The 23,333-nt window shown below is 52.1% G+C and overlaps 1 protein-coding gene across 4 annotated transcripts in view; it reads right to left on the bottom strand.

The window, feature by feature from the left end:
* The window catches only part of SIL1 (SIL1 nucleotide exchange factor), a 97,271-nt gene that overhangs the window by 65,840 nt on the left and 8,098 nt on the right, over positions 1 to 23,333 (bottom strand). For 3 of the 4 annotated variants that reach the window (XM_039559898.1, XM_010410156.4, XM_019292343.3), the window contains exons 2-3: positions 9,993 to 10,107; positions 6,040 to 6,175 (exon numbers count right to left, since the gene is read on the bottom strand). In XM_039559898.1, the coding sequence (XP_039415832.1) occupies positions 6,040 to 6,175; positions 9,993 to 10,097 (241 nt within the window). In that variant the 5' untranslated portion in view covers positions 10,098 to 10,107. Of the gene's footprint in view, positions 1 to 6,039; positions 6,176 to 9,992; positions 10,108 to 22,511; positions 22,541 to 23,333 lie in introns of those variants that run through there. The other variant, XM_019292345.2, reaches the window with a different exon arrangement.

Raw genomic sequence — 23,333 nt, 5'->3', positions numbered from 1 at the left:
TGGCAATGCCCCACAGCCTAGCCCGTGGCTGTGGGTTACAGAAGCTGCAGACTTATTCTGGCTGCTCAGAAGCACAATTAGTTTTTGGCAGAACGAGCGTCACTGCAAAAGACTTTTGTAACCAGTTTGTTTAATGAAACCAGTAACCTCACGGCCAGTAAGGGACAGGACTGACCTGACATGCCAAAAACCCACCCCAAAAACTCACCCCAACCCCACTTTGCTCCTAAACCGGAGCAACCCAAGCAGTATGTGTAGGGCTTTTTCTCACCACACCAGTGCTGCCGGGATCCTGGAGCTTCTGGAAATGACCGAAGACAAGTTTTACCTGCATTTGGGGGGAAAAACCAATTCATTACAGAAACACTGAAACCAATACCCTCATGGATGTGCTGGGAAAACACTGACTGCCAAACCTCCCAGGTGAAGGAAAAGCAGATAGAAAACACAGGGAACAAGCCTGTGGGTGGGACTGTACCTGGCCACACTCGAGGTGTCCCAGTGAGTGGCACCTCGGTGTCCCTCCCACTCCTGTGAGGGGGCTGCCCTGGGGAACAGCACTGCCCTCGGCTGAGGCACGGGGAAGGACACTCGTGCAGTGTCGCCCTGTCCAGAGCTGGCATCCTTCAAACACTCCCTGCTCGAGCAGAGGGCTGGGAACCACCTGCCTGCTCCCTGTCCGAGCATCTCCTGAGCCCCAGCCCTGTCCTTTTACCAACAGCAGGCAGGGAAACACCACTATCCCTCTCACCCAGCCCAGGACCAAGGCAGAGGACATGCTTGGTGTGACACATCTGCCTGGCACTGCCCCACACCCGAGGCAGGAGCTGCACCTGGGGCTTCGGCCCTGGCACTTCTGCCATGGACTTGGAATTAGGCACAAGCCAGGGATAGGGACTCTGTGCTTCCTGTGATGTGGAGGTGAGAGGCAAAGGAAAGCCCACGAGGGTGAGGAAGCTGAGAGAGGAGCCCATGAAGGCAGCTGGCATTAAAAAGGACGGGCACAAGATACATTTAGGATATGAAAAGCCTCCTGTGCAAGAGGTCAGATTGAAAACAAGCAGAGGGAGAGCTACCAGAGACCATAACTCAGCTTCCAAACACTGAAGATTTGCTCTCAAGTCAGCCAGGCCTTTCCTACCTGCTGGAATCACCCTCCAGCTCTCCTGTTGCCGGCCAGACAAAATCATAACAACTCCACAGTCGAGATTTTTCCCCTCTGCACATCAGTAACAAGTCATTTTATAAAGAAACCCGTAGAAGAAGCATTTCATCTAGTAAGAAGCATTTCATCTAGTATAGATAAGGTTTTTAAAATTCCGTTTGCCTTCCCTCTACATGCAAATCTGTGCTGATCTGATGAGGCTCCTATTTCCTGGATTAGACACATCAAACTCTGCAAAAACGAGCATACCCTGGTGGTTTCACCCTGCATTTCACAGCCCTCTCTTGACCATGCTGCCAGAAATATTTCAGAGACCTGTCCACCACTGTCTGAGTCAGGTCCAGGTCAGTGAGAAGCCAATGGTTTGGACAGTCATTAATTCAGCAAAGCAATTAGCAAGAGCTGCTGCAGCTCAGGACATCCCAGTGAGCAGCAGGAGCAAGATACCCACAGACAAGGTGGGAGGGGACCCTCAGCAGCCACCACAGCCCCACCACGGGCTGTGGGACAGGCCAGGCACAGGACTCCTGAGGCAAAGGCATTGCTCCTGCCTTCTTCCTCTCTCTCCCAGCTTTACAAACCTCTTCTCAGCTTAAAGCAGCGCTGGCTCATTTGGCCACCGAAATCTCCTGGAAGAGAGAGACTGGCAATGAGACTGGACCGAGTTATTCCCCGTGCTGAGTCCTGTTCTTTCCAAAACCAAAGCAAGTCCTTCACAGCAGCCTCTGGAAACACCAACGTGGCTGCCTTGAGAACTGTGTTTCCATAGGTGTGAAACCTTGTTTGTGCAGCAAATGAGATGGGAGAAGGCCCGTGACAAGTAGGATCAGCAAAGATAGCCTGAGGATCCTTGGAAGCTGCAGCCATGGATATTTAAATGCCAAGCAATGCTATCCCTGGCTCCCCACTGAACATAAGACCGTTTCATCTTTGCAGAAGCAGCACCAACAGCACGTTCACATCAGCTTCACTCTGGCAGCCTGATCAACAGCAGCAGCTATGGCTCCTTAGTTTCTAATGTGATAAAATCGGGCACTTCAGAAAATGACCCTGGGCAGCACAAACACTGGGGAGTCACTGCAGGTTCAGCTCTGCCTGCAGAGCTTTAACCGTGGCTGAAGGTGCAGGCCAGCCAAGCTCCCTGCTCTGCCCTGAGACATTCCATCCAAACCCCAGAGAAATCCATGCTGCACCATGCCAGTTGCCAGTGCCAGGCTTTGTTCCATCTCTCCAGTCTGCAAGGAGCTGCTCTGGAGCAAAGGCAGCCTCTCTGCCCCACTGCTGGCTGTCTGCAGAGCAAACTGTAAATATGTTGATCTTTTGGGCAGCGGAGGTTCTCACTTGTCCATCTGGATTGGAAACTGGACTCATTAACTCCCAACTGTCAGCTGGAAAACCTGCCAGAGGCTTTCTGCCACATCAGGGAGCAAGAAAGTGCTGCTGCCACAGGGGTGGGCAGAGCAGAGGCCCTGTGCAGCTCCAGCTCTCCACTCACCACTGCTGGGGGGTAATTAACCCTCTTTTCCTTTCCCAATTAAACCCTTGCCTCTTGTATCCTTTTTCTGAATCTTCACAGCAAAGCCTTCCCAGAGGAGCCACTGCTGAGTGGAAAATTTCCCACCGTAATGCTGGGTGGAAAATCTGCTGCTCAGTGATAGGACTAGATGGACAGAGCAATCCAACCTTCAATCATCATCAGGATCACTAAACAAAATACTGGGAAATTTGGTGCCCAAATAACAAAAGTAGGTAATTCCCAGGAAACAAACATTTGTGTACTCTGGGATGCTGCATGGCAGATTTGAGGACACCAGAAAGGTGAAGGAAATGCTGTTATACACAGAACCTCCAAGAAAACTGTCAAATTGATGGAAAAAGCCACCACAGAATCATGGAAGGTTAGAAAAGACCTCTCAGGTCAAGTCCAACCATTAACCCAGCACTGCCATGTCCCTAAGCACCACATCTACACCTTTTTTGAACACTTCCATTCATCTGTGCCATCCCAAGGACTGAGGATCAGCTTCTGGTTGCCACAACCATCAGGTAGGATCACCTTGAGAGGCAGCAGATGCTTCTGTGTGCAGACAGACTCACCTCCATGAGCCTGGCAGAGGTTTAATGCACACAGCAACAAAAGCAAGTCACCTCTGCCAGCTTTCTCCAGAGAGGTCCCAGCTCCCAAGGGTACTATCACCTGGAGAAAGTGTATTCTGAAAGGAAAGAGACAGCAGAGGAAGCACAACTTCAAACAAATTCTGTGACTGCGGTGGAGCAGTTACCTGGCCACGAGGAGTCTGAGCAGGGGTGTGAACCTTCATTCAGAGGACACTGCAATCCCACTCACTAAACCCCAAAAAACCTGCAGGTTCCTGTGGACTCCAACCACAGACAGAAGGAAAAGCCCCCCAGATGATGCCAGAACAGTCCAGTAGCAGAGGTGCTGGAAGCCTTTCCGAAGCACACGTCTCCCATCAGGCTGAGCCCGCTGCACCTGGTGCATTATTTAGTGCCAAGTGAGAAAGAAGCAATGCCTAACAAAGTGTTAAAGGACTTTGGGAAGTTTCACCAACCTTTCCAGAGCCGTCAGCTCCGGCTGCCTGGCAGAAGAGACAACTGATCTTGCTTCCAGATTACGGGCGGTACAGCTCTTAGGGCAACTGTATCTCTCTGTCTGCATCCAGCTACCTCCAGCAGCTTGAAGCGTGCTCAAAGTGCAAGAAAGCACTTGATCAAAATCCAGCTCACACTGTAGACAGCGAGGAACAAGCGCCCAAAGCGTTACAGATACAATAACAATTGAATTGGGGGGGGATTTGACAGGTTACAGGTTGATGACACTGCTGCAGTCTCGGCGGAAATGTGGATTGATGCAATTAGCAACAGGGAACTAGAAACTCAGCAGAGGAAAACTGGGAATACATCTATAAAAGATGAGATGCTGCACCATTGTAGAGAAGCACAAAAATCCTGCGTGAGCTCACAACAGAACAAGTTGAAGCAGGAGGGAGACGAAGGAAACGCAACTCCAAGCTCCCTCCCCATGCTCAGGACTGAAATCCAAATTTATTTAAAACATTTGCTTCCCCCAGAGAGACTGGCCCAGTTTGCCACAGGGATACAACGGGAGAGGGAGTGGGGGTGTCCTGGAGAGATGGGCAGCAGAAGGCAAACTCCTGAGCACAGCCCAGCCAGCCCAGCCAGGCTCTGCTGGGCTGCCAGTGAGTGCAACCACATCGGAAAACACGGGAAGATGCAGACCAGTGGATTAGACACACTGCCAAGGTGCAGGGCTCTGCTGAAGGGCCAAAGGGTGCATCCTTGTGCAGCCATATCAGCAGCTTCCCTCGTGCCAGGCTCAGCTCCCTGCCCAGCACTGAGCTATGCTCACAACTGGGAAAGCCTTGAGGCCAGGGCCTGCAGGGACGAGCTCGTCCTTGGGGGTCCCCAGCCTTGGGTAACACACGTGCTGAAAGTGTGAGTGCCAGCCCACAGAGATTTGACTTCAGAGGAGCCCCCAGGAGACAGAAACCAAAGCAGGCTGCTCTTTGTGCCACGTCCCCAACGCTGGGATCTGCAGCAGTTAGAGCATGAGGCAGGACACCGCTTCAGTCTCTGCAAGAGTAACCACAATCGCTCTCCTCTGTGAAGACTGAGAAGCTCCCCACTTCCCCAAGCCCTTCACTGCATGTGCCCAACATGGAATACCTACAGAAATGAAGCGGAATAAGGCACCTGGGCAGTGGCGAAGGTGCTTGTGAACAAACCCTGCAATGAGGTTTCTGATGATTGCAAGTATGTACATGTTCTGCTCCAACAAAGCTGGTGGGGAGCTGCCAGGCTGAATAATGAGCAGGGACACCACACGCCTGCCATACATAATGGTACAGAAATGGAATATAAGTATATACTGCGGCTCTGTGGAACGTAGGGGCTTTTGTAGCCATTTATGTTATACAAAGATGTACATTTGGAAAAGTCATTCCGCTATATCTGGCAGAAATTGCAAGACAAATGGAACCCATACTTATTCATTCAATGATAACACCAAGCACAGGATAAAGCTCTTAAATTCAGAGCACTTTACAAAAATTAATTACTACTTAGTTCACCCTTGTGAGGTGGGAAGGTATTACACCTGCATATACAGGAGGACACCAAGGCACAAGTGGATTAAACAGCTCGTCCAGGACCCCAGAGACAGGCTAATTGTTGAAATATGTATGCACACATGCATCTGTGTGTGTTTGAATGGGTTTGGCCCCTCCAGAGCCTTCCCAGCACACAGAGGCCAAGCCGCTCCACTGGGCTCCTCTCACCACAGAGTCGCAGGCACGTCTAATGAAAGACACCAACCCAAAGAAAAGGAAGAGATTTTTTTGTGGTTTGCACAGATAGAAATAAAAGCTGGCTTTCAAACAGCCAAGGAACAGAAAGCCCATTGTTAAAAAGCTGTGCAGTGCTCCAGTGACAGCTCCTAATCAGCTTGCCACTGAGCAGCTCCACACCGGAGCACAGCAGACCTGGGAATCCACGTGCCAGCAAATGTTATAAAACCCATCCCTTGACAAATGAAGAGAAAAAGGGCTGTGGAGCCAGTGAGAGACAGCCCCCCACCCACTATAGAGCTGGCAGCCCACTCCTCCTGCCCCAGTGACCTGAAAGCACTTGAGCAACTGCTCCCCTTGTGGGACGCTTTTCCCTTGGCCTCCAGTCCCTGCGCGGGGTCACCGAGTCCTCCTGTCTTTATCTGAACATCAGCAAAAGCACACATTGTCATGGGAACAAGCAGGTGTTGGAGAGTCTGCACGGCTCCTGTCAGTGCTGACAGGTGGGGTTCCAGAGGGATGCTATAATTAGCCAGCAGCAGTTACCTGGGCGCAGGGTTTGCCACTGATCTGTGGGGTAAAACACTTCCAGGTCTTCAGGATCAGCGTCATCCTCTGTCACCGGCTCGTTCCCACTGTCATCTTTTATGTCGCTCTCTTCTATTTTCGTAAGGGCAAACTCCTTTTGGAGAGAAGAGATTCAGCTCATTAGCAATTGCATCTGGGTAATTTAGTGCTGGCTGAGAATACAAAATTTTTTCCCTCGCCAGCAGATTTTTTTTTTTTGACATCCGAGATTCTTTCCACATGGTTAAATTTAGATTTAAAGTATATTAAAGGTTAAACATGCATAACTAGCATGACATTTGTGCTGAACAAAGCAATGCAGCTTATTTCCTATTCCAGAGCAGGTTGCAGGTTTCAATCCAGCTTCCACAGAGCCTCACCTGTATTTCAGTCAGATGCAGGAGCCCTGGCTATTATTAGGGTTGTGTAACGTTGTAAGACCCCATTTTCCCTTCCCTAAAAATATGTCAAACTTTTAACTTTTTCAGCTGAAATTTTCCACACGAGTGGAACGCCTCAAGGCTTGTTGGTTGGTTTGTTGTTTTTTTTTTTTTTTTTTCTTAAATGCACTTATTTCAGGCTTGGAGAAGATTTCAGCTAAAATAGTTCAGCTATTTCCAAAATAGGACACGGGGAAAAAACACACCGAGTTGCCCACATGATACAAATGTGAGGATCCTCTTCTCCACCCGCTCCCAGTGTTCTCCAAGTCTTTTAAAACAATGAGGCAGGGATTTAATCACCACCTCCATGGCAAGTGCAGCACGAGGATGGCAGAGGTGTGGGACAGCAGCCAGCACAAGTGGTTCGACATTACACCAAGGGAAGAACAGGGAAGAACAGCAGGGAAAAAAATCCTTGCTGCGAGGGAAAATGGAAAGCCTCCCCAGGGAGATGGTGGGAGTCACATAAAACTCTGGAGAGTGCATAGTAACGACCTGTGCTCCCACACCAGGCACTGACTCCTGGGTCTGTGCTGTTCTGGTTCGAACAGGAACAGATGAACTGGTCCAGGTTCATCATCCCGACTGCTCAGTGCCCGCTGAAGGGAATATTTTCAGCTTCTGAGATCACCAGTTCAGTCACCACTGAAGAATTTGAGATAACCACCCTACACAAATGATTAGTCCTAATTGTTGGCAATCAGAAAAGAGTTACAGCTCACTTCATGAAGTGTTTGGATATCAATCCTTAGGATGTTTTCACAGGGAAAAACATAAGTAAATTCAGAGGTTAATTGTAAATTTTGGGACGCGTTCTGCCTTCAGTTCTTCCACTCTTTGGGAAAAAATGCATGCACATTTTATTTCAGAATTTGGATGCTATGCATATAAATGTCCATTTCCAGCCTAAAAGAGTATTTCTAAGCAACAGAAATGTCGACCTCATCAAAACACCTCCAGTAGCAATGACAGCGTGGATGTGGCACTCGGGGACACGGGCTGGTGGTGGCCTTGGCAGTGCTGGGTTAATGGTTGTGCTCAATGATCATGAAGGTCTCTCCCAACCTAAACAATTCCACGATTCCACGACTGTGGCAGCACACAAAGATGGCTGACAAACCTACAGAATGTTTTCATTTTAGCTGTCGAAAGGGACTGCCCTTTCAGAAATGCATGAGAAACCAGATCTTAACTCCTGCTTTTGCTGAGTGCAGCAGGGGCTTGGGATTGTTCAAATTATAGCAAATGGTTAAAGCTCAGGAACAATCACAGCCATAAAAACCCAGGTTGTGCAGATGAAAATCAATGTTAACATTTTCCGAGCCAAGACTCAACAGGACTAAAAAGGAGTGAGTGGAGCAGTTATTACTTAGCTTATTTCCACAGCTCTGTGATTATCCAAGAGGGAGTTAGTGATACAGGCTATTGTAAATTTACCACCAGGCCGCCCAGTGCTGGATCTGTTCAAACACATAATGGAGACAGCTGATGTTTACCGGCTCTGCTTAGGAAAAGTGCTGGGGTTTAAATGCTCAGTAAGGAGAAAAGGATGTGACTTGGTTCATTTAAGTGTTGCTGTCACTGCCTGGCCACAGTTGCTCTGCAGTACCCCATTTTCATTAGCATTTCTAGCAAAAATGGGCAGCACCACACAAGCGATTCTTCATTTACACAGAAATCAGTCGAATTCTTTTTGGTTTCTTTTCATAATTCAAGCAGGAGAAAGAGGTTTCCTAAAGAACAGTGGGCATTTCCTTAAAGGCAAAAGGCGTCCTTGTTTCATCAGTCTGAAACGAAGGGCAGGAAGGTCAAAAGCCTGAGCAGGGAGGGTCTGGGACACTCTGCAGCCTGCTTGTGCTACATGAGGGATGTGACTGCTGTGGAGCCTTTGGAGGGGAGTGCAGGAAAAGGTGATGGGAGAGTAACCCCATTAATCCAGCCTGGACCTCGGGCTGCTGCCCATTCCCACACCTGTGACTGGGAGGCTGTCCCAGTGCTCAGTCTCCAGCTGGGATGACTGGGCTCTACCTCCAGCCTCCTTCCTCCCCTCCCTCCCTGAAATAAAGGTGTATTATCTCATGCTTCACAGAATCACAGATTGGAAAAGCCCTCCCAGCCCACCGAGTCCCAGCTGTGCCTGGTCCCCACCTTGTCCCCAGCCCAGAGCACCAAGTGCCACCTCCAGCCCTTCCTTGGACACCTCCAGGGATGGGCACTCCAAACCTCCCTGGGCAGCCCCTGCCAAGGCCTGAGCACCCTTTCCATGGGGAAATTCCTGCTGATGTCCACCCTGAGCCTGCCCTGGCCCAGCCTGAGGCCGTTCCCTCTCCTCCTGTCCCTGTTCCCTGCCAGCAGAGCCCGACCCCCCCGGCTGCCCCCTCCTGTCAGGGACTTGTGCAGAGCCACAAGGTCCCCCCTGAGCCTCCTTTGCTCCAGCCTGAGCCCCTTTCCCAGCTCCCTCAGCCGCTCCTGGGGCTCCAGCCCCTTCCCAGCTCCCTTCCCTGCCCTGGACACGCTCCAGCCCCTCAGGGTCTCTCTGGCCATGAGGGCCCAGAACTGGACACAGCCCTTGAGGTCCCTCAGCAGGGCCAGCACAGGGGACGGGCACTGCCCTGGTCCTGCTGCCATCCCAGTGCTGATACAAAAGTCACTACATGGCTCCAGGTGGGCCCAAGGCACTGACCTTACAGTGCTTATACCATGATCTGTCCTTGGATTGGCTCTGGGTGACAGTGCAGCCCCCAGACAGCTGCATCCCAAACCAGCAGCCCAGCAAGGTGCAGTGCAAAGGCAGGAGGGTCCAGGCACATGGAGTCTGGTGGTCCCCTGTGCCAGCGTGGCTGGGATCCCTTTATTAGACAAAAAGCCACCATCCTCTACTGCTCAAGCTTCCTCAAGGAAGTTTTCTGTGGGCCTGGCACCAAGGGCTCTGCAGCAGGATCCATCCCAGGGAGTTCTGCACACCTGTACCTGTGCTAAGGGGCAGACAGACCCCACTCGCCTCATCTGCAGCTGCCAAAAACCACTGCAAGCAGCAAAATCCATGCAGGTGGGACCCAGGGACCTGAAAGGATGCTCTCCTAAGCCTGACTCACCTGTGGTGACTCAACAGATGCACAGCCAGGAATCTACTGAGGCCACCCCTTCCCCTCTGCTTGCCCCTAGAACACACAATTGGCTCTGCCTCTTGCCAGGGGAGCACGTGTGACAACTCCAAATAAAACATCTAAGCCAACAAGAGAGCTGCCCCAGTGGCACTGTTCCTGCTGGAAACCCTCTGGATTGAGCACATTCTGGATTTCCTGGGGTGAGGCAGACAGTCTTAAGAAGCCCTTCTGAAACGCTGTTGTTGAAGTCCTGCTGTTGAGAAGAGGTCTCACCTCCCTGGCTCTGGAGGGGGATGAGGAAAGGCTGTCACCCCAGCAGAGACCCTGGTGGCTGGACAGCCCTTAGTGAGCAGGGCTCCCAGCTGGAGCAGCCAAAACTTACGGGAACTCTGTCGCTCAGGCTGGACCAGGAGAAGAGCACAGACAGCAGCAGCACCAGCAGGCTGACGCTGGCAGCGGGGGAGAGGAGAGCGGCCCAGCGAGACATTGCCACCAGCCTGGAATGCAAAGGAAAACAAACCCAACAGTGTTTTTTTTCCATTTTCACAGGTTTCAGGACTCTTTACACAACACTTTGCAACACAGCATGGGATCAGGGGTGCGACACCACAGGAAGCACAACACCTCGAGGTGTGAGCACACGGGGCTCGTGGGGGGCAGCCGGTCTTACTGCTAATGGGGTTTGTGACAGGTAATGCAAAGTACCTTATACTGACCCTGCAGGGGATAAAATCTCTCCTGGAAAATATGAGGAGACCTGCAAGACTTGTTTAAAATCATTGTGTTAGTGCCATGGATGACAACTACAGGGAAAAATAAAAAGCAGTACAATCCCGTAAAGGCTTTTTATGCCTCTTTTTAAGCACAGAAGTAGCTGCCGTAATTCAAATTAAACAAAACGACCAGCTGTCCAAGGATCAGGGGTTTATCTAATCCATATGTAGGTTTTTCTTGAGGAAAACAACATTTTGCAGAGGTCAACAAGGTTTGCTTGGTGGTTCCTACAGCACAAGGCTTTCCCTGCTGCTCAGAGCAGCGGCTCACCCGAGCCGTGGGGACAGGAGCTGGCTCTGACCACGCTCAAGGGGACCAGGGAGCAGTGCCACGGCACAGAGCCACCCTGACCGACCACAGAGCTCCTGCTGAACAAGAGAGGGGGAAAAATGCAGGGTTCTGCTGTTGTGGGTGCCAGTGCCCAGGCACGGAGCTCGTGTGCCCACCCTACGTGTGTAACCACGCACACGTGTGCCCCCACTGCCTCGCCACACGAGGCTCTGGATCCACCTACAGCCTTCAGCTCGCTGCTGGGGTAGGGAGTGGAGCAGCCTGCCAGCACACAGGCTGCACAAGTATTTCCTTTGATTGGCTCTAAATTTACACGCTGCTAAATTAAACTAAATGAGGTCTTTTGAAAGAAGATGGGACTGATTAGTTCCGTTCAAACACTCCTTCATTACTCATCCCTCCATCAAGTCTGCTCCTACTCCTATCCAGGTTTTAAAGAATTTCCTCCCATACATGCAGTCTGAAATATCTTGCTTTCTCTCTGCTGTCCATCAGGATGGCACAGCACACCACAGAGTTCTCCTTCCTTGAAGCAACCACTTTCTGTCCCACAAAGCAGAAAACCTGCTCTCAGGAGCACCCAACACCAGCTCCTGCCACCAAAGAGCCTCTGCCCCCAGAAGCCTTCAGGGACATGGAGGGAAGGCTCCTCTCCTTCCACCCCTTCACTGGTACCTTGGCTCTCCACTTCATTATGTTACTTCCTCCTCTTCCTGCTTGGTTTTTGCCAGGAAAAAAAAAAAAGACAGCCCACCACATCACACTGGTCAGTGGTGGACAGGAGAGGGACAGAGCAGGGAGCAGAGATAACAATACATCTGATATACTTCTGCATCTTCCAAAAACTCCTGAGCCAGGGTCTTCCTCAACAGCAGCCTCTACCTCTGAGCCATCTCCACCACATCAACTGGATTTTCCCCATTAATTGGTTTTGGAGCAGATCTGGATTTCTGACACCCACAGCATCCCTGAGCAATGAGTTCCCCTGCTTAACTCACACAAGGCAGGAAAGCATCACCTCCCATTTCCTCCTTCAGTGTCTCCTCTTTTCTGAAGGGTCAAAGAACCACCTCAAGGACCCACAAGCCCCTATTAACCTGAACTGGAGTAGAAGAAAAGGTCCCTGTTTCCATAAGACAGGCACAGACAACCTGTGGCCAGAGCCTCCATCTCTCTCCTGGGACGTGGCCAAGCAAAACCAGGCTACAGCCAACACCCAGGCTCCTGAGCTGGAACTCCCAGAGCACAATGCACAGGCTCAAACTCCATCTGCTCCCAGAAGATCTTTATGTCCTTCTGGACAGTGCCACAGTCACGACCTCAGTCTCAGGGTGACCACACATTTCCCTCTCACCTCAGAACAAACTGCTGCTTTTCGCACAGGAAACAGGTTTTTAGGTTTGGTTGGGTTTTTGTCAGTTATGAAACAAACAGCAAAACTGGAATAATGAAAAATAGATGTATCCCTCAAACTTTATCTGCAAGCCTGGAAATAAAAAGAAAAAAAAAAAAAAAAAAAAAAGACATTCAACAAAGCAGTGGCTGAAAGCAAACGCACACTCCCAATAAAAATAGAGCTCACGTGTACCGAGGAGGCTGGTAGCAAATGACAGCACAGCCTCTTCCAAGCCTCCAGCCTCCTGCCTGCCTGGCAGATGACATCTGCACAACAATTAGCAGCGTGCTTCGGTCCCAGGTAGGCAGGAGGAGCCAACATGTGCAACACGGGGCTCTGAAGCTCCTGGAGAGAAGCCTGCACAGGCTGACACCTCGTTACAGACAGACGCACGCAGAGGGCACGGGAGGATTTCCACATGGAATGTTCTGTGCAAACAATGCATTTTCAGAAACAACCCTTGCAGCCTGCAAAGCAGGAAGGGTGGTCATGGTGACCCCACCTGCACAGGGAATGTTTGCTTGGATTTGAGGGCATCTCTGGGGATCCAGAAGCACTCATGTACAGCAGCTGGGCAGCACCAAAACCGCATCAGGAAGGCCACAGATTCCCCTTATGCAGAGTGGAGGGGCTGATTTTTTTCCTAATAATCCTCTTTTGTCAAAGCAAACCAAGTACTAGGAAAAGAGCAAAGGGTCAGACTCCAAAAAGTCTCCATTCCTGTGTGTAATCCTCCTGTCAGAGGAGGAGACATTGCTGGCTGGGAGGTTCTGCTCCACAGCTCCAGAAATCCCTGTCTGCACCAGCGGCGGCAGAAACAACAGCCCCGGAGTTGTGCTGCCCATTAGCAGGGACATTTCCACTGATTGCTCGAGCTGTGCATCAGGGAGCCTGCACAGCCCCGGGAACACAGCTCCTGCAGTCACAGGTGACAGCTCAAAGGCAGCCAGCGACAGGAGAGGATTTCATTAATGCCTCCTGCTGCTGCCAGCGCTCCACGTTCTCATGTCCCGGCACAGAGCCCACGCTGCCTGTCCTGTGCCACTCCAACACATCCATCTGAAGCCTCATCTGAATTCTGATCTGCTGCTCCAGGAGAGCACACAGACATCCTGGAGCTCCTCAGCCCGGTCATCAGGCTCTGGCTTTGCAGCCAAATGGACGCAGAATGACTGAATCATTTACGTTGGAAGAGACCTCCAAGGCTACTGAGTCCAAGCTGTGCCTGATCCCCACCTTGTCCCCAGCCCAGAGCACTGAGTCCCACCTCCAGCCCTTCCTTGGACACCTCCAGGGATGGGCACTCCAAATCTCCCTGGGTAGTTCCAATGGCTTTTCCATGGAAAAATTCCTCCTGATGTCCAAGCTGACCCTCCCCTGGCACAGCTGGAGGCCATTTCCTCTTGTCTTGTCCTTTGTCCCCTAGGAGCAGAGCCCAACTCCAACCTGGCTGCCCCCTCCCGGAGAAGGTCCCCCTGAGCCTCCTTTTCTCCAGGCTGAGCCCCCCCAGCTGTTCCTCACAGCACTGACTCTCCAGCCCCTTCCCCAGCTCCATTCCCTTCCCTGGATATGCTCCAGCCCCTCAATGTTTTTCTTTCCATGGGAGCTCAGAACCAAACACAAGATTGGAGGTGCCTCAGGAGGGCCAGCACAGGGGATGGACACTGCCCTGGTCCTGCTGCCACACCAGTGCTCATACAAAAATACCAATTATCTCTAAGAATAAACAATACCAATAAGCTAATCCTTGTTCCCATCTAGGGATGAACTGAGGGAGCAGGATGGGTATTACAGCCTTGCAAAACTGCCTGCAGATTAACTAGTTCAGGCCAGGTTTCCATCCAGCCACCCCTCGCCGAGATGGCCGGCGCTGATGGGAGCACCACCAGCACATCGTGTGTCTCCCAGCACAAACCACTGCCAGAGCTCCCTCGCTGAGTGCAGGGCAGAGCCAGCCAAGGATGGAAAACCTCGAGGAACACGGCCCAAGCACTCTCCAGCTGAACCATGGCACAAAGACGTGCCGGCACTCACAGCCTCTGCGGCTGAAGGGAAAGTTTCCTGGGCAACAGCAGCTCAGGGAGTGTTCTCCAGCCAGCTGTGCCCAGGAGCTGAGGGATTGGAGAGGGCTCTCAGGACACAGAGTGCAATCACAGCGAGCTGAGATCCCCTTCACACACAATGTCCTTTTAATGGGTGGCATCCACGGCTGAGCCCATCGTGACAGGCTAAGTGATGTGCAGTGCTATGGAGAAAGAGAAGGAAATTTAGCTGACCTGACCTGAAATCATCCTCCTCTGAGCAAGAGGGTCCCCAGGTCTGTGAGGAGCACTCATGTTTGCTGGTGCTCCTCAGGAGCACCCTGTGGCCAGCTGTCCTTCCTGCTCGATGACTGCACAGCTACACTGGCATGCCTGGGATGATCTCAGCAGCTCTGCTCTTCCAGGCATCCTGTCCTCAGGAAAGCACCCCTGTGCCTCCAGCCCCACAGAGGAGCCCACTACAGTGAGAGCCCCAAGCCCTGCCAGAGGGTCCCACCTGGGCATGAAGCCCCAGACAGGTAAAAGACAGCCCAGCGAGCAGCAGCACTCGATTGCAAGCACCCTCACGCGTCCAGGATCTCAGTGGAGAGGGTGTAGCTGCCATGCAGACCATTCCATTCATGTCACTTATGAAATCACTTAAAAAAACCCCATTTATTCTTCTTGCTTGCTCCTCATCATTTACTCCTACCAGGACTCTGCTCTGGCATGTTAAAAACACTCCTACACAAAGGGAAAAGTTGTGGGAACACCTTCTTGCTGCCTACAGAGGACCCACGCAGCAAGGAAGCCACGCTTTGAGGTTTACAGGAATAAACTGGGCTGGCTGGGCCCATCCTGAGCACAGGCAGCAGGTCCTGCTCCCACCTGCAGCAGAAGCCTCGCTCCAAACTGGGCCCAGCACACAGGAGGGAATTGTGGCATGGGCACAGGGCGGGAGGAGCAGGATCACCACGGCACAAACACGTGTTTACAGAGCCCGGCATCTACCGAGCAGTGGTGCCACCTTTGTAACTGCTGCTAACAAATAACAACAATAAATATTAATAACCCCTCCAGGCTCCCTGTGCATCCATCAGCTCACATCAGCCCCTCGAGCAGCAGCTTGGCCATGACACCACCCAACGCAGCTCCGACAGCCCTGCCAGGTGCCGGCGCAAGCGGGAGCAGGACAGGGATGTGTCCAGCAGCAGGAGACAGCGCAGCGGTGCCCGGGCACGGCACGGGCAGCTCTCGGCACCGGCAGCTTCACCGGCACTGCCACAGCTCCCCCAAGAGCAGAGGAGGGGGTTGCTGTGCATCGCTTGGATAAAGCCAGAATCGCCCCTTCTACCCGGCCACAGCAGCCCTGACCCTGCTGCTTATACAAGTCGCAGAGTTTAACACTAAGCATCGTTCAGTCTATCATTTAAATTGACTTAATTAACTCGTTCAGCAAGCAGCATTCACACAAAACGCTGCTCCCCAGAGGGCAGGAGCACAGCTTTGTACTTCGGTGGTTTGAAGCCTGAGCAAGGCTGCCCTCGCCCTCCCCACCCTCGTTAGCAACCGTGGCACCAGGGGCCACGCTCATTAGTGCTGGTGGCAGAAGGGGCCACGCTCCACCGGGGCTCAGCACGACCCCAGTTCCAGGAGCTGCAGCCCGTGCATCCCCAGCACCCCCCAGAGCCTCCACGCCAGAGAGAGAGCGCTGAGTGCGGGATGGGGGATCTTCTCTGCCAGGATGGAGTGTACAGAAGCAGAGCGTGCCTCGGAGATCAGAGGCTGAATTTATCATTTATTATTTATAAGCAGTGCATCTATCTGGATTTCTGGCAGCTGCTCTCGCAGGGCTCTGTGGCTGTCTGCACTCCACATGACACTCCCGCTCCACAGAGCTCTGGGACTGGCAGGGACCTTCGAGTCCCCACCAGAGCGCTGGTGCTGATTTGCACCAATTTAAGACTTTAGGACTTGCCAGGAGATGAGAGATGCACAGGGACCTTCAGGACAAACATCTTTCTGAAAGCTGTCTGACCTCAACCGCCTGAAACAGCTTTCCCCTTCCTCCTCACCTCCCCACCACCCCAAAGCCCAGTCGAAAACACCTCTCCTCCTGCCTTTCTCCTATTCCTTGCTGCAATTTCCCATGCACAGCACATAGAATAAGTGATGTTTTCTCCCCCCACTCAGATCTACCTTTTTCATCAGTTTCTATTTGCAAGGTGACACCTTGCTCACACTAACCCAGGAGTCTGCCAGCATTCAGTGTGGTTTTTTACCCCCTCTGCTTTCCCAAGCTTGGAGAATCTAACAGGAAAGAAAGCACATGCTGCACTAACCAGGTCCCAGAGAACCCTGATGTCCCACTTCAGCTGGGCCCACGAATTGCCAGGGATTTAACTGGCTTATTCCCAGCCTCTCTGGAAACAGCTTTTTGTGTTTCCCAAGTTCCTGCTGTTCACCCGTGGCTCTCACAGGGCATAACAACCTCCTTCCCCTGTCAAATGCTGGCTTCCCTATAAAGAGGCTCAATTAAGAGGTTAAGAAACCATGCAAAATTCCTGCTCAGTGTTACAGAAACCCAGCGGTGATGGACCGGCACACGACTCCCACAGCAGCACCACACCGCCAGCCCAGTACAACTATCCATCCCCATGGCCCTATCTCAGCCTGTCCCAGCCAGGACCCTCCCTGCCAGCCCCAGCTCAGCCTGGAGGTTTCCCATGGGGATTGCCAAGCCAAGGACCGCCCTGCCGCTCCCTGCAGAGCACGTGGCACAGAGGTGCCCCGGCAGCGGGCACGCCAAGGACTGCTCCAGCTGCCCTATCGATCTGCCAGGAGCGGTGAGCTGTGAGGTTTATGAAAAATGCATTTTCTCACCTCTCCACAGAGCGCCAGGCAGTGGTGACAGCTCTGACTCCCCGTGACAACCCGGGGGACAGGGAGCAGCAGGGAGCAGGATGGCACACGGGCAGCAAGCGTGGGGCTTGCCCCCTGCGTGCTCAGGATACGTGGCCAGGAATAACATGGCATAGCAGCCTGTGGATTAATTGCATGGGGTGCCTGGTTGGATGTCCAGCCCTGGCTGGGCTCCCACGTGCTTCCAGTTCTGTGGCAAGCTCCCAGTGGGATCCACCTCGTGGGTCAAACCCACTCGGGAGCTGCCAGACTGGCACAAGGACCTGGAATAAGGCCCCAGCATTTCCCACAAAGACTGAAAAGCTAGTCTTGCTCCCCAACCATCAAAGTTTCTCCAGGCCAAAGCCAAAGCAGAACAGCCAGCCACTGCAGGCAGCATTCCTTCAGCAGGGCTTTTCCTAAGGAAATTTAAATTAAAAAGAGCCCCAAGGGCTGCAAATGCAGAAGCAAATGCACAGACACAGAAAGCTGAAAGAGAACATAATTCCTTCCCTCTCCTGTTCTTCGTCTGCCACCCCTACTTTGGGGAATGGTTTGTTGCCTTTTAGAGCTATTTTAGATGTTACTTACAGCAATGTATGGAGAAAACAGTTGAAATGTGATGGTGCAGCATTCTTTTTAATTAAACAATCCCTCAGGCACAACAGAATGGCTCCAGTCAAGCCCAGGACACTGCAGGCCTGCCTCCTCGGGGGGAGATGCTGGCCCCGCTCCTCCAGCAGAGCAGAAGGTCTCACAGGCCCCTCTGGAGGTCTGTTATCAGGTGGCCCAGATCTTCCGCAGGCTTTGTGTCCTTCCTGCTGCCATCCTGGCTTTTTGCCTCGTCAGCCTCTGCTAAGCAGAGCTTTGATCCCTCAAGTGACTCCTGGTTCAGGGATCTTCTTTCCTTCTGCTGCCCAAACACGAAGGACATGGAGCTGGAGCTCCCCAGCACCGCAGCTTCAGACGGGAAGGCTTTGATGTGGCACAGAGCGCCTGGCTCTGAGATTCCTCTGGTCTCCCCAAACAGCAGCAGAGCCACAGCTTGCGATCCATGCAAAAGAGCATTTTCCTTGGGGAATGGAAGCCACGCCAGCGTTCATCTCCACCTTGTCATGGCAGAACAAGCTGCATCGGTGCTTCAAAGAGCTCCTCAGCCCTAAATCCTCAGAAAACGTTGACTAAGTGGAGAACCTGTCTCTGAACGTGTCATGAATGCCAGCAGAGGTTATGAAACAGCACTCCTGCGCATGCCTGCGCCGCCACGGGACCCCGCGCGTGCCGCTGGAATCACAGCAGCCACCGCAGGGGAGGCTCAGCTGCCCCATGGATAGTTGAACTGACAGGTTATGGAGAGAGAACGAAGGAGGGAGTAAAGCTGCCGGTCCACAGGTCCCCCCTGAGCTCCACAACCACACTCCCTGCTCCTCAGAGCTGTGGGGTTCACTCGAAGCAGTACCTTAACTCCATCCCACTGCCTCTCAGCCACACCAGTCTAAAACCTGCACTGGGGAAGGAGGAGAACAGAGATGTGACCAGAACTGAGTGGGTTTCCTCCACAATTTTCTCTTCCAAGGGACAGTTACTCTGTTTGTAACCACAGCAGCTTCCAGTCAGTGCACTGCTTCTCATCTGGAGCTCAGACCAACAGCAGGAGATGCAGACACTCAAAAGGAAACTCCTTTTGGTGAGATACCCTATAAAGAGCCACTTCATGGACTGGCATATCTCAATAGCTGAGCAGCACTGGTCCACAAAGGGTTCTTCCTTTGACAGTCCCGGCTGCCACTGCATCTGCTGGCTCTGCAAACACCCAAGCAGCAGCCAAAGGACACAGATTTTCACTCTCCGTGTCTTGGTGTTTGCTGTAAGATGACTGGCAAAGCCAAGAGCTCGAAGTGAGCAGCAGGCTGTTACTGTGCACACCCTCAGCTCTGATCAAAGATGCATCTGCAGCACCTTCCTCTCTGCTGTGGGACACCAGAACATCCTGAGCAGCTGCCTCTGCATCCTGGTGGTGCCACGGCAGGTGGGGACATGGCACATCCACCACAGGTCTGCCAGACCCTGTCTGTGCATGTCTGAGCTTCTCACTTGATGACCACATGTCACAGTATCCCACAGTGGTAGGGAGAACAGAGATCCAGCAGGCAGGAATTGTGCAGCAAGATTCCCTTATTTAATTATTTTACAACTCTTTTATAGACTTTTTTCTGCACAGTCTAATTGGTCAAAGGATCAGGATCATCCACCCCTTGATGTGATTGGCTAAAATCCTAAAACGTCCATTGTCAAAATATTTTTCTATTTTCTGTACTATAAACAAAGGTTTTGCAAGGTCGCAGGTGTTCATAGTTTATACAACTCTACAAATATCTTCTGTGAGAGAGAAAAATATCTCACGGGACTGGAAAGAAGCAAGAAAAATTCTTGCTAGCAGCATATTTGAATCCACAACCACAGACCTCAGCTGTCCCCTCCTGCACACAGATTTCATCCCCAACTATTCTGCAGAGTTCCTCCATCAGCTGCCATCTAAATGAAGCTGCTCTGTGAATCCAGGCTGTTTCAGTGACAGCCTCCACAGTGACTTCCAGTGACCACACACGTCACATGTCAAGACAAGTTTTGGCACCGACCCCAATGAAGGAGTGAGAAATCTCCACGCACCCAGAGGCAGGCAGGGGCAGTTACTCACATGTCAAAGGGAACAGCAGTGGGAACAGGCCGCATATGTTTTCCGAGGCAAGGACCCTGTCATTTATGGAACAAATGGCACACTTATTGTGCTATTCAGGAAGAAATAATAATTACAGTGGCCTCCAGTCTCCAGCTCTTTTAAGTCTGTACTTAAAGAAAGAGCAAAAAAAGACCAAAGCAAACAACGCTTCCACAGAACCTTCTGAACGGGCTTTTTAGCTGCTGGACAAAAGCGTGGCAGCAGCAACTGCTCCTCATTGTCCCGTCTCGTTCCCGTTTCGTAACCGCAGCCCGGCACTGCAGGCAAAGCGCGGCAGGAGCAAAGCCCTGCTCGGGTGCTGGAGCTGCCCTGACCTCCAGCCTCCTGCCGCGGCACCGTGCTCCAGGTGTGCTCCAGGTGTGCTCCAGGTGTGCCCGGCTGGCCTGGCACGTGCTGCCTGCTGGGCATCCCAGGGCCAGGAGCAGGGAGCCAGCTCGGGCTCCTGGCGGGCTCTGCGTGCCCAAGGGCGTTGAACGGGGACAGAGGAGCCAGAGCACGCCCAGGGCTCCATCCACAGCTCCAGGATGAGCTCTCAGGAACACGTTCCCAGCACACATAACTCTCTGTCTAATCAGGCACTCAGCCCTGTTGTGGGCGAGATTTACAGAGAGGCTTTTTTCTCCTGGAAGCAATAATAGATGGACAGCAGGAAAGGGAAGAAATTAATGAACAAGTAATCATTCCCAAAGTTGCAAATAGGAGCGATTCCTCACTCTGAGACAACTCTGGAAAACAAGATTAAAATGCTTAGGGGACATATTCAGAAAACTGCAGGTAATAGAACAGATAAAATGTATTTACACTATCTCACAGGGGACATGTACTTTTTATTCTGCTGAGGAATGTAATATTCTGCTCCTCATTGCAGAGCTAAAAGGGTGTCCTAAAAAAAGCAACTTAACAAAGCATTTTTAATGGCAAGTGGGTCTGGTTCCAGAACACAGGCTCTCCTCTGCCCCGCAGCCAGCACGCCGCAGGAGCCACAACCAGCACCTGCAGACACACCCAGCACACAAACATCATTAATAATCCGTGCCAACAGCACAATTATCCACCAGCAAAAGGGAGGCTGGGATGGCAGGGAGGTTACAGCAACGCTCCCTGTGTGATGTTCCCTAAGAGGAGGAGGCAGGCCTGCCTTCCTCCACTTCCCAGTGCCCGCAGAGCCACGGCTGCCAGCGAACAGACTGCGCCTCAAGTAGCCGCCAGCAGAAACAATTTGTCATGTGTCAGATCAAATAAACTCTTATGAGGCCACTGTGCTCCCTGAAGCAGACGGCTGCCAAACTCCGAAGCAGAAATCCAAGAAAGCGAGCCGGCCGGCGTCAGCCCCGAGTGCTCGCGGAGCCCAGCACACTTCTCACAGCGCACCATCAGCTCCCGTGCAGCACCCCAGGCCAGGCAGCCAGCAGCAGTACCCATGCTGAGCAAGGATTTGGTGTTTAAATTATCACTCTGTATAGTCCAGAAACTCCACATTCCTCATCCAGTGGTGCTGCACCTCGCTCATCCCAGCGAGGCCTGAGGAAGGCCAATATCTGTCAAGTGTCTGGAATGTGCTGCAATGGATTATCACTTGTCTGAGCAAGCGCTTCCTCCCTCCCAGCCAGCACATGCTCCCTTGCTACAAGAATTCCCTCAAAACTGAATTACAGATTACTCATTTTTTCTTTTAAATAGTCCTAGAGCCCTTTTCTTTTGTTCATTCCCAAGCACCACTGCAGTTTCCCATGTTTTGGGCTTGTGCCCTTGTGTTGAGGCCCCTCGCAGGTCCCGTTTGCTGCACAGTCCTACAAGAACCACTAAAGAACACGACCTGGACATGTCCTTCTCTGTGATTCTGCTGGGCAGAAAAAACCCCTAAAACTGCTCTGGGCACATCTGCAGGAATAAATTATGCCAGCAGTACTGTGAGGATCTCAAATCACTCACCTGCTCCTGCAAAGACCAAGCTCAAGCACTCCCTGGTCTGCACAGAGGGCACATCCCTCAGCCCAGGGCTCAGCCGCTGGCTCCAGATGCTCCAGTGGGCTCCGTCTGGGAGCAGCCACCTGAGCCCTGCCATAGCCAGGAAAGCCACTCCTCCTATAGAAGATGGATAATGGCCCCATAAAAGTGAGTCTGCAAGAGGCCTGAGGTTCCTGGCTGGAAGGAGGTTAGTTTATGGCAAAGTGAGAGCAGCCACAGAGAGAAAGGCAGGAGATCCAAAGAAAGGACAGGAGAAGCTGGAGATGTTGCTTCAAGTCACCAGAAAGCAACCTCCTGCCCCAAACTCCAGCAGCAGAACCTCGACACTGCCTATCAACAAAATGAAGTGAGAAAACGGGAAATCTGGCAGCCTAAAGCAAGGAACAAGGGAAGAACAAGGAATCAGGCACGGGGCATTCCCCCTGGCATCAGCAGGGCCAGTACAAACCTCAGCTGTGTGGGGTTTTTCCAGTTTATTTAAAGAGCATCCGATGCCTGATGACGAGTTATATTTAGACACCTTCCTATCTGTACCAGGACTCCTCTCCAGCCACACGGACTGGCATGGAGCACAGGACCCCATCCTGGAGCCTTGGCCAGGATCATTGTTCCCAGGAGCCTCTCAGAACACAACACTCAGGCGCCCCAGGCACCAGGAGAGCTGTAAAGGACTCGCGGCGCTGCTTCCAGCAAGGAGCAAAACACAGGCTGTTCCTGGAACGCGGGAAGTGTTACACCGAGATCCCGGGGAGGAGGAGGAGGTTACAGACACAAGTCTGTCATTTACAGCGATGCTTTTCAGGCACTTACAGCTGCGCAGACATCAGGAGTCAGGTCCCCACAGATTCCCAGCCTTTGCATACTCCAGTTTCCAGCCAACAGCTCTCTGGACTGTGACCCAGCCCAGCTCAGTGGTGGAGAGCAGTGCACAGCCCTTGGCCCTAGCCTTTGAAGGCAGGTTAAGCAGGCAAAGCTTCAGGCATCAACCCAGGACATGGCTTGAACTCACATCTCTGAATGGAAACTTCCTCTGAAAAATTCATGCTTTTTTCAGCTCTCTGACTGTGAGAGATTTCAGAGAGAATCAAAGGGCTGGAATGCTGTGGGAGTCCAAAGCAGCTGCACCGGGTTCCTCAGCAAACTCTGGTTCTGTTCCTAAACAACGGGAAATTCTCCAGACACGTGGAGAAAACCAAATCTGCCTCAGCCATCCCATCTCACCCTGCTCCTCAAATCTGAACAAAGGAGCCCATTTACAGCACCACTGATGAATTCCTTTACCCCAAGAACACGTGCCCAAGTGCCACGCTGTGAGTACTGGGATGATTCCCAGAAGCCTCCTGCTGACGTGGAACACCCTTCCTGAGCCTCCCCACATACACTGTGTACTTCATTACCCCACACTCGCTGGGAGAAAAGGAACAAAATGCATTCCAGAGACACTTGCTGATTGCTGAGTACAACCATGCTGCAGGCAGCACCACCATCTTTCCCTCCCTTTCCAAGGTTGGCACATGCCATGTCCAGTTCCCAGACACAGGAACCTCACACCCAGCCCTTCTGTTCTGTCACCCTGAGGAGGGCCCATCTGGAGGAGCCATCACATATTAGGTAACAACATGGTATTCCAAA

This window comes from Corvus cornix, chromosome 13 (genome assembly GCF_000738735.6).
Source record: "Corvus cornix cornix isolate S_Up_H32 chromosome 13, ASM73873v5, whole genome shotgun sequence".
Taxonomy (NCBI): Eukaryota; Metazoa; Chordata; class Aves; order Passeriformes; family Corvidae; genus Corvus; species Corvus cornix.
The sequence above is the reverse complement of the archived record's forward strand: the minus strand, read 5'-3'. Positions and strand labels throughout refer to the sequence as shown.